Source organism: Hemiscyllium ocellatum, chromosome 21 (assembly GCF_020745735.1).
Source record: "Hemiscyllium ocellatum isolate sHemOce1 chromosome 21, sHemOce1.pat.X.cur, whole genome shotgun sequence".
Taxonomy (NCBI): Eukaryota; Metazoa; Chordata; class Chondrichthyes; order Orectolobiformes; family Hemiscylliidae; genus Hemiscyllium; species Hemiscyllium ocellatum.
The window spans coordinates 40632448-40646980 of NC_083421.1; the positions used below are offsets into that span (position 1 = coordinate 40632448).

The following is a 14533-nucleotide window of genomic DNA, read 5'->3' on the forward strand; positions in this document are numbered from 1 at the left end:
CGAATTCCTTCTGTAGCAGCATGTGTGAACGCGTTCTAGCAGACTGACGGCAGGCAAGCACCAGCCTTCAAGGTGACAGTATGTGGTTGGGCAGAAAGAACTAACCCGGCCTGGTTAGGATGGCACGCCCAAAGCGTGGGCAGCAAGCCCTCCAGGAGTCACACGCTATCGTAGGAAGACATGGCCGAGGGGTCCTGAGTAGCAACGGTAGCGGTAACAGCAGGAAAATGCACGCAGAACCCATTCGGATCAAGCATAGCAGCATGCAATGGCAATGAATCGTCAGAGGTAAGGGGCTGGAATGAGCAGGGAAGCTCACCTAGGCGCACATGCGTGGAGGGTAAGTCGCTATGTGTCCAGGGGGTTTTACGGACAATAGGAAAAATACATATAGTGTCCGGGAGGCAAAGCTGAGACTGCTGAAGTGTCAGCGAGACTTCAATAGAGTCCCTGGTGTCCAACATAGCAAAGACCAGTAAGGGTAATGTCGGCCATTTTATTCAAGTGTGAATCCGCAAGCACAGAATATGACGAGTCAGGAGTGCAGAGTCGAGCAGTCATGCAATGGATATCATGCAGGGGACGGCCAGTCGACAGGACCCAGTACAGAAAGGAGGCACAAGGGGATGAATGGGCCCTGCACAACTGTGTAATGAGGGAATCAAACAGCGAGCGAATCGGGTCAGTGGCACAGTGCCAGGTGTGGAGGGCAGCCACAGATCGTGGCGGTGGTGAGTCTGTCAGTGCAGAACGCAGCATAGCATCGTGGAATTCAGGAATCTCCTAGACAAGACCCTGAGGGGAACAGTGGATGGAAGCATTTAATTTACAGAGGGTCTCCAGGCCCAATAAAGCAACTGGACAGGAGGGGGAGATGATAGCCCAGTTGGGAATGGTGACAGGTTTAATGGTAACAGGGACAGTATTAGAGAGGCACATACAGGAAACACCCACAGTATGGACAGATTTGGAACTGAGGGGTAGATCTGCAGAGGGAGGTGCAAAAGAATGAGTGGCTCCAGAATCCACCAAAAGCAGAATGCCCCCCTCCCCCCATCCCCCAATCTCCACTGTCATCATGGGGTTTTCAGATGGGGATTGGGAGAGGGCCTGCTGAAACTCCTCACCGCAGCAGCCCTAAGCATCAGGGGAACGGGGAGAAGGGACAAAGACATAGGGTCGGCACGGCTGTGCAAATGGCGGCTGCGGAGGCACAGCTCACTGTGAAGCAGCCGTGCAGCAGTTACGCTCCAGTGGCCAAACTGACCGCAAGACCAGTATTCACCAAATTTCCTATCCAAATTTCCGTGTATTTTCTAAACACAGATAAGCCTCTCTGTCGCGCGTAGTGTCAAAAAGACTATGTCTGTCTGTATTATGAAGGGGAGTGAATGCATCTTTCTAAGTGGCAATCTGTGAAGTAAGGTTCTGGGCTTTGTAAATCTGAATGTGATGTGGCAAGAGACAGTTGGTAAGGGTCTGGACAGCAAGTTTCTTATTGTCCTCTATGGGGATGCCTGCTGAACTCTCCCATGTATCCCTAAAACGAGTCAGAAAATCAGGGACAGTTTCAGTTGTCTTTTGCAGGCAGCGAGTCACCTCACTAAAGTCGCTCTACTATATAGATGACATCACCATGATGACACCCTTAATATGTCTACCCAGCCAGTCAGAGCTTTCTTCAGCAGTGTCCCAGTGTGTGGAGGGACAATCAATGGAGGCCCTAATGGTAGCGCAATGAGAACTGTAAGCCAGCTGAAGTAAAGTTTGCACATCCTGTGGAAGGCAATTGTAAATGTCGCAAATTTGTAAAAGCCAATTATAAAAAGAAACTGGAGGCTTAATGGGATCTGGGGTATCCTGCAGTATGCTGCAGACCTCAGCATGGGTCCAGGGTTTGTTAAGCAGCGTATTACCAATCATACCTCTGGGTAACCATAGTGCGAGATGACTATCAACTTCTGAGGGGGTGCCTCCCTTGGAATCGGAGTGCTGCTGTCACCGATTTAAACAGGTATCATAGCGGTGGCCTGAGGCAGTAGAGTCAGGCACTTGCTGCAGTGAGGCATCAGACGCAGGTAGAGGTGATGTTGTAATGGCACCACCCTCATGGGGGCGATGTTCAATAGGCGGGGCCGCAGTACTGGCTTGTCCTCCATTGCGAGTGGCAACAATCTCATCCATTAGAGGTTCAGGTTCTGGAGTCGATATAGGGACTTCAGGAGAAGAATGGGGTGTGGTTGCAGTGGGAACAGGACAGGAGAGGGAGGATTTCCAGAGGGTTGATGGTGATCCTTAATCTGGGGGCGTTGGCGTCCTTTTGCAAGTTCCTTAAATGTTTCTCGGCATCAGAGCATGTAATTCCCAGGTGGAATCACCACACCCTCCCTCGATGTTAACTAACCAGTAATCAATCTAGTCTAACTTAAATGAACCCATGTAAGGCCAATTTCCATGGGGCCACCCATACAAATCAAGGGTAAAAGGAATAGCATAACGACTGTCACCCGTCTCCCTCCAAACAATGTCAGCTGGTGAACCCAGAGGTACCAGCGGTTCTCCTACCTCATTCTTGCACATTACGTATTCACCATAGCGCGGGTGTTTTTTTGAGGGAGCGATAGGTTGCTGGCCTCCGTTCTCAGCAGGACGAGGTAACCTCATCCCCAGGGACAGCCTGTCACTGGTGATTATTGAAAGTTGCGATCCCATTGATCTATATGTCGATCAAACAAATGAACAAAACAAAGCAACACAGTGAAGCAACCCAAGATAAAAAAAAAGAGACAACAGAGAAGCTGAGACAGTCAACAAATATCAGTCAACAAACCCAGTCAGCCAATCACTCAAGGCAGACACCGCCCAATTAGTTACAAAATATGGCGCGGTCTCCTTGAACCCAATCTTGCCTCAGCACCTTACAGCCCGTAGCTACAAGGGAACCCAGCTCCCTTCACACACTTGTTGGCTCAGAGGAGGAACAGCCACAAACTGCCGGTGGAAACTTTTGGAGCAACTCCAAAACTTAACGTCTGTCGCCACAGCCCAACTGACCCATGGCTCAAGGTTCACCAAAATAAAACTCAACCTCTATCAGTTCGCCAAGGATCACTAACGTAAAACTAGTCACCTCCATCAACACAGTCTGACTGGTTCGTGGCTCAAGGATAACTAAATTAAAACTAACCTCTATCGCCAGAGCCCAATCCCACTCACTGCTTCTCGTGGCTAAAGGTTCACCCGTCCACAGCGGTCACTTCTCTCTCATCTTGTTGCAATATCTGCCAGCTCAGGAAGGTACTTAACAGTATAGGGGACAAAATTTAACAGGCTCCAGGAAACCTTGTGAAGCAGAAGTACTGCTGCCTACACCAACTGTTAGGGATGGAAGAAAATTATGCAGTGGGTGACTCACGTTTAGCAGTCCAATTTAGAAGTGAAACATGACTCACAAGCCTTGAGTATTGATTGGTTTATTCGTGAGCTCATGGGGAGAGACAAGTCAACTGAATGGTCACAAGTCACTCTGATGAGATACAGAGAGTTGCGTGATTTTATAGGTTACCATCAGTTAACAATTAGCAAACTGTTAATTGCAGGATAATGAGCAAGCTGGGCACCTTGCCCAGTCCTTAGCTTCATTCACATAATGTCTGGACAGTGTTGGTTAATAGCTGATGAGCAGGTGTTAGTATACAATAGGTCCTAGCAAAGAGAATAATAGCCCCATGCAAGGAAAGGATTCTTTTATCAGGTATCAGTACAGCTGCAAGGCCAACCATCTTAGCTGGGCATGGGAAACAGAGGTTTTTAACAAACAGGCACTAAGATGAGATTCAAAATGGTTTCCAGGTTTTTAATATGTGACAAAATGGCTGCCACAAATCTAACAATACTCCCACAGTCTCCATAGGCTATACTGTGTAAAGAAATTGTAAGAGGAGATTCCCTGAGCATAGAAGTGGCAGCCGTGTTACATGTTACAGATGCCACAATGCCTGGGACTTGACCAGGAAATAGTTTATCTGAAGGTGTATGGGTGTGTTTATTTATTTTGCAATCTTGTTAAAGTTCAATGATTTCACATATGTCTGGAATTTAATATAAAAATCAGCCATACATTTTGGTACCTTTACCCCCATTTGACTTTTTTTATTGGAAGGCAATTTTTTTTTACAATCTATTTGTGGGCGGCACGGTGGCACAATGGTTAGCACTGCGGTCTCACAGCGCCTGAGACCCGGGTTCAATTCCCGACTCAGGCGACTGACTGTGTGGAGTTTGCACGTTCTCCCCGTGTCTGTGTGGGTTTCCTCCGGGTGCTCCGGTTTCCTCCGGAGGAAACCCATGGGTCAGGTGAATTGGCCATGCTAAATTGCCCGTAGTGTCAGATAAGGGGTAAATGTAGGTGTACGGGTCGGTGTGGACTTGTTGGGCCGAAGGGCCTGTTTCCACACTGTAAGTAATCTAACCTATTCTTTAATTAGATGTGGGCGGCAAGGGCTAGGCCAGCATTTTGCCTAATTACTCAGAAGACAGTGATATCAGTATGAGTCAGGAGTCACATGGGGGTCAGATTAGCTCAGGTCACCAGACTTCCTTCAGAAAGACCTTGGTGAACCAGACATAGTTATTGGCAGTGGTTATATAGTCACCACTAAGCCAGCTTTTTTATTTAAGATTTGTGATTTATTGCATTGAAATTTTGCCATCTATCATGGTCTGATGCAAACCCATATCCTCAAGATATTAACCTGGAATTTGGATTACTAATCCAGTAATACTCCATCATTGCCTCCTTCGCCTTGTGCACTGTGCACTTACATGGAACATGGCATAGTAATTGCCTGGTGTCCCCTGCTGCTTCTGATATTTGTCAAATTACAGGGATCATATGAAGCACTTCAGGGCATCAAACGCTTCACATTTCAGATGGATGTGAAACAGTTTCAGTCATGTAATATAACTCAGAATTAATCACCCAAATTAAATGGAGTCATGTTTCTCGAGACGCTCCTGAGGAGATAACCTTGCTCTGTTTGCACTCTGCACTCTCTGCACTATCTTGAAACACTGCGACCATTTGGAAACCTAAATTGAACCTTCCTGTGTATTTGCAAAGCCTTGATTGTCCAATCAGATATCTGCTTTTACAATGTAGCACAGTTGAATGCCAAGGAGTGGAGTTTGTATTTTTGCAGAGCAATGTTTTTCTCAGTGCAGAGCAGTGTTAGCCTCACATCACTTTGACCCATCTTCAGTTCAGTGCCTGTGTGGCTCTTAATGCCTGTCATCCAGTACCGTGCCAGATTCTTTGAAACATGGGCAAATGCAAAGTATTATCTGAAGGTGGACTGAGAAGCGAAAGAACAGTTTCTACATGTTTTCCCTTGGTTTATCTAGCTCAACCATGAAGCTTTTTTTGTGTGAATCAGTTTTCAAAGTAGGGAGGTAATCCTTCAGTTCTAGTGGGCATTGGTAGGACCACATCTCGAGGATGTGTACAGTGTTGGCCTCCATATTAAAGGAAGGATACAAATGCTGTGGAAGCAATTCAGAAAACATTTAAAAGACCAATACCCAGGATGGATTGAGTTATCTCATGAAGAAAGGTTGAACAGGCTCTGCTTCTAGCTGCTGGAATTTAGCAGAGTGAGAGGTGAGTTGATTAGAAGATATAAGATCCTGAGGGGTCTCGACAACGTGCATGTTGAAAGAATGCTACTTCTTGTGGGAAAATTTCGAACTGGGGTTACTATTTTAGAAAAAAAATTTTAGACAAAGATGAGGATCATCTTCTTCTCAGAGGTTCGTGGGTCTTTGGAACTTTCTTCCTCAAAATGGGGTGGAATCAGTGTTTGAAATTTGTTTGATACGTTCGTGAGAACCAGTGGGGCAAAAGATTATTAGGGCTCGGTTGAAATGTAGAGTAATCAGATTAGTTATGATCTTATTGGAGGAGTAGGTTCAAGACGTTGAATGGCCTTCTCCTGCTCCTATTTCAGATGTTCATATATCCTGTTTTCATACACTTATGGTGAAATCAGAGAAGCAGTCATGTTTTGTGTTTGTTAATTGTCCAACACCCATTGACTTATCCAGTGTTAGGAGCTGTGGCAAATACCTTATCACCCTTGAACTTTGGAAAAGGGTATGCTCAATGTGAGTTTGATTAGAACCTTAATGCAAGATTTTAAAGTATATTTTTTCCATCCATTATTGTTTTTGAATGCTATCTATCTAATGGCTACAGATATACTGCTAGTATTTAACATAACATAAGGGGATGGACCTGGGTGTCAGGGTTTGAGAACATGAGAATCATGTTACAATGGACAAGGAATTATAGAAGACTGACTTCAGGCTGAACTGGCTACGGGAAAGGTAATAGAAATAATGCACGCAAGTGAAACAGTGCTGCTAAAAACTATGAAAGATTGGAAATAGACTTCAGGAACAGAAAAGTTTATTTGACCCAAGAAGTCACAAGTTCTGATATCCTGTTCAATTGATAGGACACTACACTGCCATCTTCACAGCTTCTATTAGTCCATTTTCTCTGCTATTGCCATTTAACCTCAAATCTTAATTTCCAATTACTTTGTGAAAATCTAAAGTACATGTCCTTATACAGCATTAAATCAGACTAATTAAATAAAAGTTCCCTTTTCTGCCTCTGCAATGACTGGCCTTTATTAAATTCTGACTTTCCCAGGTTTCCCCAACTCGATCCCTGAACACAATTTGTAAATTGTTTCCTTGTAGCCGGTGATTAATTGATTTGTGCACGTGTACAAAATATGCCTTAACCTTAGATTAATCACTTTTTAGTCCTTGGGAACCTTTTGTGAGTGTGTTTTAATCCTTCGTTCTTTTTCAGACATTTGGATGTATGTTATCCACATCTGGCTTAAAAAAGCTTCATACTTTGCTTTAGGAGGACCAAAGGCAGTGAAGTGATCACTTGGGCTGAACATCTCTGGTTCGCCTGTAAGTGCGAGCATGAGTTTCTGATCGCCTGCCATTTAACTTCTCAGTGTGACTATCACTCTGACCTCTCTGTCCTTGACCTCCTCCACTATTCCATAGAGGAATAACCTAAACAAGAGGAACCTTACCTTTTACCTCGGTTATTTATTTTACACTTTTTCAGATGCAACATTCAGCTGGATAATTTCAGATCATAACCTTCTTCCCCCATCTTTGACAGGTATGTGGGTATTGATTCTGCTGTTTCTGTTTACACATTCCCTGGACTCATCCCTTGTCTCTTCATTTGTCCCATTACTATCTTCATCTGCCTTGCACAATCATCTGCTTCTACTCAACTACTGCTACCTTCTGCACAGAACCCTCCCTTCATTTTTCTCCCATCTACTTGTTTAAACGCTCCAACACCTTTCTCTAGCTTGCGTGACAGTCTCTGGCCTAAAACCTTAAACAGGTTAGGTTCTCAACAGTAACAGACCCTTTGGCCCAACAAGTCCACATTGACCCTTCAAAGAGTAACCCACCCAGACCCATTCTCCTACCCTATACTTACGCCTGGCTAATACACCTAACACTATGGGCAATTTAGCGTGGCTAATTCACCTAACTGGTACATCTTCAGACTGTGGGAGAAACGCACACAGACACGGGAAGAATGTGCAAACTCCACACAGTCACCTAAGGCTGGAATCGAACCTGGGTCCCTGGTACCATGAAGCAGTAGTGCTAACCACTGAGCTACCATGCCACCCCACAGATCTATCTGTTTCTCACACTCTCCCCACAGATGCTGTCAGAACTGCTGAGTATCTCCAGCATTCTTTCAGATTTCCTGTTTTTGTAATAATTTTGCTGTGTTTTAGTTTTCTCTATTGGTATCTGCATGCTGCTTGGTTGTCTTTACTTTCCCTGGAAATTTGGCTGTTGGCAAATGTGCAGTAACTGTTCAGACACCCTTTGGCTTCATGAAGATTAAGTTTTGAAATTTTAGCTGAAGATTAAGTTAGAAAACCTTTAGATTTAGTTAAAATTATTTCACATATCCCAAATTTATGTTTAAGTAGCTTTAATTAACAGAAGGGTCCCTGGATCCAAAATGTTAACTGTGATTTCTGTTCACAGATGCTGCCAGACCTGCTGATTTTCTCCAGCAACTTCTGCTTTTGTTTCTGATTTACAGCATCCACAGTTCTTTTAGTTTTTACAATTAAAGCATCGTTGTTCGTTACCAAATGTTATCAAGTTTCACATGACTCCAGGTTATAGAGCAATAGTTTTTTTTTAAATCACAAGCTTTCAGAGCTATTTCTTCATCAAGTGAAGTGGAGGAAGACGTGCAGGCACAGAATATATAGGCAGAGAGAAAATGGTAAAATAATTAAGAGTTCACAAATTAATTACCTGAAATAATTTGCCATTATGTCTCCGCCTATATATTCTATGTCTCTGTGCCTTTCTCTACTTCACCTGATGAAGGAGCAACACTCTGAAAGCTTGAGATTTTACATAAATCCGTTAGATTGCAACATGATGTCATATGACTTGTGACATTGTCCACCCCAGGCCACCGCCGGCATCTCCACATTTTGTTTATCAGACTTTCCTCAGTAGATATTGCTATTGCCGCTAAAGTTCATGGGTTCACGTCTGTCTTCTCTAATAGCTTGAGCACACATTCGAGGTTCTGATCTTGTGGGACGTATTCTGATTCCTCCAGCTTACTGCAAAACTACGTCACTCGGCTGTGGGGAGAAGAGGTTGAAATTTGATATTTTAGTAATAATCTCGTGGAAAAGTACAGTAGCAGCTGAGGCTCTTTTGAAATGTAAGAAATGAACCAGTGCTTTTGTTTGGGATCTCCATAAGAGGCATGAACTGAATTGAAAGCCAGATGTGAATCATTCCATTCCAAGCACAATGTTCTGAAACTCCAGCACCACATACTCTATCACTATTTAGAATTTCTACTTCTGTCCTTGAAATGTTTTTTTTTAATTTTAGGATACAGACAGCAGCAGCAAAACATGAATGTCACCTCAGAAAGGCAGAATCTGACATGTAATTACAAAGCTGGTTCACTGGAGAAGAGTGTCCTTCCTGTCCTGTACTCTTGCATTGTTTGTGTTGGATCGCCAGCTAATTGCCTCGCCTTGCTGATATTTACAAGGCAATCTGTGAAGAAACATGGAATCCTTGTCTATCTGGTGAATCTGTCAGTGGCTGATCTGATCAACTGCCTGGTCCTTCCATTCAGAATAGTTCTGCTTATCAGAGGTGACGGCTTGGCAGAAAACTCTGGGGCATGTATGGTTGTAACTGCTATCATTAACTTGGGTTTCTATTCTACACTGGCGTGCAGGACATTATGCATTATCCTCATAAGCTTTGGCAGGTATGTAATGATTGTGAAGCACCACAGTAACAAACTGAGTGCATTTAATGACGCAACTTTTGCAAAATATGCTTGTGTTGTGTCCTGGACTCTAGGAATTCTAATTGTATCAATACCTTTAATTCACATGTTAAAACAAATGAGTACATCTGAATTTATGTGCTACAGTGTCAAGGTTTACAAAGGCACACAGGGCACTTCCATTTTGTTTGTATTCATTTCAACAGTGTTCTTTATTTTTTTAATGATCTTTATTGTCTTTTATATCTTTATCATAATGCATTTAATCAAAGTGAGCAGAAGCAGTACAGTTCAACAAAACCAGGGTCTTCACATTCGAACACAGTTCATCATTTTTGCCGCAGTAGCTACTTTCATTGCTTGTCATTTGCCATATTACAGCTATCAAATCACATCAAGCATTTATCGAATTACTCACAATGACTGCCAACACCTCGAGCAACTGCAAAAGGCAAAGGTTGTATTACTGTGGCTAGTTTCATTCAACAGTTGTTTAGATCCTATTCTATACTATATCATTCCCAAGCGATCATCAAGATATAGATTCAATACAGAACAACAAAGCATTACATAAAAATCTCCAGAAATGGAAGCTGCAAATTATCGTAAGAATTTTGTGATACATGGCAATATTTATCAAAATTCTTGGCTCTTAAAATGAAAGCATTGTGATGATTATACTCCACAATTTATGTCATTATTTTGACATTTGCAGTAATTTTAGATAAATTGATTATCTGGTTTGGATTTTACAATGTTCAATGGAGCAGGATGAGGTAAAACTTCAAAACTATTGGTCCTGCCAACCAGACAACCTGCAGTAATGAACTTGACATTGGAGCCACAGTTGCAGCCCTGGTTGAGGACTGCACAGGTTGTTGCAGTTCCTGTTCCCTTCCTCTACATTCAGCAACCTGCTCAGTTATGAGCATTCTATTATGAGCGCGATAAAGTAGGTTTTGCAGGAAGTGAGCTACATTTTATTTTAATCTATGCTGACCGCAATGAAACGACCTTGAATGCTTCCACTGCTGTCGTGGTGCTTTCACAATTGTTGAGGTTTCTTTTTTACCTGAAATCTGTGGACAGTTTGAGACAGGTTTATTGTCCAAGGCTTCGACCAGAGCTTTTTATCTTCAAAAAGCCATTTCCAATCAATGCAAAATCCTGTCAAGTAAGATTTGAGGCAGCCTGTGGTTTTAGTCACGTGAATGCCACTTACAAGAGCAAACTGATCTTTGTTAAAGATCATTTTTTCCTACAGCAATGAGTAAAATTTGGAACCCTTCTCAAAAGGTGCCCAGTATTATGTTTGGAGTGCTTCTCCTGTGGATCCTTCATGTTATTTGTTCTAATGATTTTCTAATCTTAAATATAAGCATGGCGACAAAAGATTTACGAGAGATTTACAAATTGCCCCAAAAGAGGCAAATTGCCCCCTCTGCTTTGTTGACAGGGGTTTACAGGTCGTGATGGACATGATGGACATGTGTTGAAGGTCGATAATCCTTTTATTATCATGTGTGTTAGCAAAATCTTTTTGTAAATTTGCCAAAAAAAATCCCACATAAATTACAAGCCACAGCAATGCATTGAGTTGATGCTTTGAGCTCAGGACAGGATATTAATGAGAAATTGTTTTACTGATGATTCCAGAAGCAGTTTAGCCTCTGCCTGATCTCAGTGTGTGTCGCATACACTTCTGTCTTAGCTTGCTTTGGACTATGTAATAAAGTACCTTTCACAACCTTATGGCATCCCAAAGAACTTTACACTCTATCAGGTCACTCTTGTCATTTAATAAATGTAGCATTTTACTGCAGCCATTTGGTAATGATCATGTTTTATTTGATGATGAATAAAGAACGTCATACCAATGAAGTTCATTTCTTATGATTTCAATGATATATCTGCTTTTTACAATCATTACATGACAGAATCCCTACTGTGTGGAAAGAGGCCATTCAGCTCATTGAGTCTGTACCAACCCCCCGAAGAGCATCCCACCCAACACCCCCGTCTTAACCCTGTAACTCGACATTTCCCCTGGCTCATCCACCTAACCTAAATGGCCTTGGACTGTTGAAGGAAACCCAGAAGGACAAAGGGCTGGATTTTGCCAAAAATCAGCTACGTGTCAATTTTGTGGAGTTTTGAGTAAGGTTTCTCTCTGTGAGCTCAAACTCTAAAGGCTGGCCTCATTATATATGCAGCACTCCTCTATCCGCAATCCACTCATCAGAGACAGAACTACTTGTTGTTGTCAGGACCTACCTGGTATTTAAACTCCACCTTTACAGCAGGTCAAGGGCCATCTATCAGGAGCTGCCCTTCACATATCCTGCTTGTTACAAACTGCCCCAGAGATGGCCAAAAGAGGCAAATTGGCCCCTCTGCTTTGCTGACAGGGGTTTGCAGGTCGTGATGGACATGGTAGTGAGGAAGAGACCCAAACTCTTTCCTCAGGACAGTTCATAGAGACCACAGCATCAATTTATGCCAGCATTCGTCTGAAGTTGCCAGTGGTCAGTGCAGTGTCCACCATCCAGAGAAACATCCAGCAACGCAGGGGGAACGTCAGTGACTTCCTGGGCTCCAACAGGCTAAGTGCCACTGTATTTTTCTGCTGCCTTCCACTCACTGTAACTCTGTCAGAAGGTACACGACACCAGGTTAAAGTCCAACAGGTGTATTTGAAATCAAAAGCTTTCGGGCCGCTGTTCCTTCGTCAGGTGAAGTGAGAGAGAAGCACACGGACCCAGAATTTATAGCTGGAGAGATCAAGGACAGAGGAATCAAAAGATCATACAGATGGTGTGAGTAGAGTGTTGAATCATATCTCTGTAGGTGACCAAGGGTGTTAGACAGTGTGAGTAAAGTGTCAATAGCTGAATAACAATCAAAGGGATGAACTGTAATCTGAATAACTGAGACAGAGAGGTAATTACAAAAAATTAAAATTAAATTTTGTCTCCAGCACCACTTTATTTTTAACAGGGAGTGTTGCTAAACAAAGAGACCTTGGAGTGTAGGTTCATAATTCCTTGAAAGTAGAGTTGCAGGTAGATAGGATAGTGAAGAAGGTGTTTGATATGCTTTCCTTTATTGGTCAGAGTATTGAGTACAGGAGTTGGGAGGACATGTTGCAGTTGTACAGGACATTGGTTAGGCCACTTTTGGAATATTGCATGCAATTCTGTTTTCCTTCCTATCGGAAGGATGTTGTGAAACTTAAAAGGGTTCAGAAAAGATTTACAAGGATTTTGCCAGGGTTAGAGGATGGGGGGGAGAGGGTGAACAGTCTGGGGCTGTTTCCCCTGGAGCGTTGGAGGCTGAGGGGTAACCTTATAGAGGTTTATAAAATCATGAAGGGCATGGCTAGGGGTGGGGGAGTCCAGAACAGGAGGGCATAGGTTTTGGGTGAGAGGAGAAAGATATAAAAGAGACCTAAGGCGCCACTTTTTCAAGCAGAGGGCGGTGCGTGTGTGGAATGGGCTGCCAGAGGAAGTGGTGGAGGTTGGGACAAGTGCAACATTTAAAAGGCACCTGGATGGATGTATGGGCCGGGTGCTGGCAGGTGTGGGACTAGATTGGGGTTGGGATATCTGATCAGCATGGACGAAAGGTCTGCTTCCGTGCTGTACATCTCTATGACTATGACTCTATCTCTCTGTCTCATTTAATCAGATTATAGTTCATCCCTTTGGTTGTTAATCACCTGTTGATACTTTATTCACACCATCTAGCACCCTTGGTCACCTGCAGAGAATTATTATTCGACATTCCACTCACACCATTTGATGCTCTTTCGGTCTCTCTGCCTTTGATAATTCCTGTGTTCTGTGTGTTTCACTCTTACTTCTTCTGATGAAGGGGCTACGCTCTGAAAGCTTGCGATTTCAAATAAACCTGTTGGACTATAACCTGATGTCATGTGATTTCTGACTTTGTCCATCCCAGTCAAACACTGGTACCTCCACATCATCACTCCAACTCTGCCATTACACACAGCTCTCACCAAGGCGCATGATATAACACCTTCCCTCACTAGCTCTCATCCCTCTATCACCCACCCTGCTAATCTTGCATGCCTCTCTGCACTGCCTACACACTCACTTGGGATACCTTGCCAACTTTCCCCTATCTGCACCAACACTAACAGTTGTGCCAGTTACTTCCGTTACACTGAATCTCTCCCTTTGTTACATTCCAAAAGAAAACATTGCACAGTATAGCAGGGCGAACAAAGAGCAAAGAACAGTACAGCTCAGGAATAGGCCCTTCGGCCTACCAAGACTTCACTGACATGATGCCTTTCTAAACTAAAATCCTTTCTCATCTACACAGTCTGCATCCTTCTATTCCCTGCCTATTTATGTATCTTTCAAGATGCCTTTTAAACATGGCTATTGTATCCATCTTCACCACCTCCTCTGGTAGCACATTCCAGGCACTTACCACCTTTTATGTAAAAACTTGCCTCTCACATCTCCATTAAACTAACTCCATTACCTTCAACATATGTCTCCCAGTAACTAACATTTCTACTCAAAGAAAAATACTCCGACTATCCATTGTATCCATGGCCTGTCATAATTTTGCAAACTTCTATCAGGTCACTCCTAAGCCTTTGACATTCAAGTGAAAAATAGACCAAGCCAGTCCAAACTCTCCTCACAGCTAATATCCTCCAAACCAGGCATATTCCTGGGAAACCTTTTATGCATCCTCTCCAAAGCCTCCATTTCCTACTGGTAGTGCGGTGACAGAACCATTCACAATATTCCAAATCTGGCCAAACCAAAGTTCTATACAGCTGAAGGGTCATACCCAAAACATCCAATCTCTTGTTCCTCAGGTGCTGCCTGATCTGCTGTGCCTTTTCCAGCACCACGCCTTATCTACTCTTCTATACAGCTACAACATGACTTGCCAACTTTTACATTATGCCCTGTCCGATGAAAGCAACAGTGCTTTATGTCTTCTTGACCACCTTATCCACTTGTAATGTCACTTTCAGGGAATGATGGATCTGGGTATGCCAAGACCTCTCTGTGCATTGATGCTATTAAGAATTCCACTGTTTACCAAATACTTCCTCCCTGCATTAGACCTTCCAAAATGCATCAT

At 43.2% G+C, this 14533-nt stretch overlaps 1 protein-coding gene across 1 annotated transcript; it reads left to right on the top strand.

Moving 5' to 3' along the window:
• Positions 1-259: 259 nt before the first annotated feature.
• Positions 260-11264, top strand: LOC132825672 (probable G-protein coupled receptor 34). Its single transcript, XM_060841051.1, has 2 exons — positions 260-340; positions 8992-11264. Exon 2 carries the CDS (start codon positions 9015-9017, stop codon positions 9975-9977), a length of 963 nt encoding a protein of 320 aa, XP_060697034.1. The 5' UTR covers positions 260-340; positions 8992-9014; the 3' UTR covers positions 9978-11264.
• The last annotated feature ends 3269 nt before the right edge of the window (positions 11265-14533 follow it).

What these genes read in the sequence shown, in the direction of transcription:
- LOC132825672 (XM_060841051.1), top strand. Translation starts at nt 9,015, where the DNA reads ATGAATGTCACCTCAGAAAGGCAGAATCTGACATGTAATTACAAAGCT.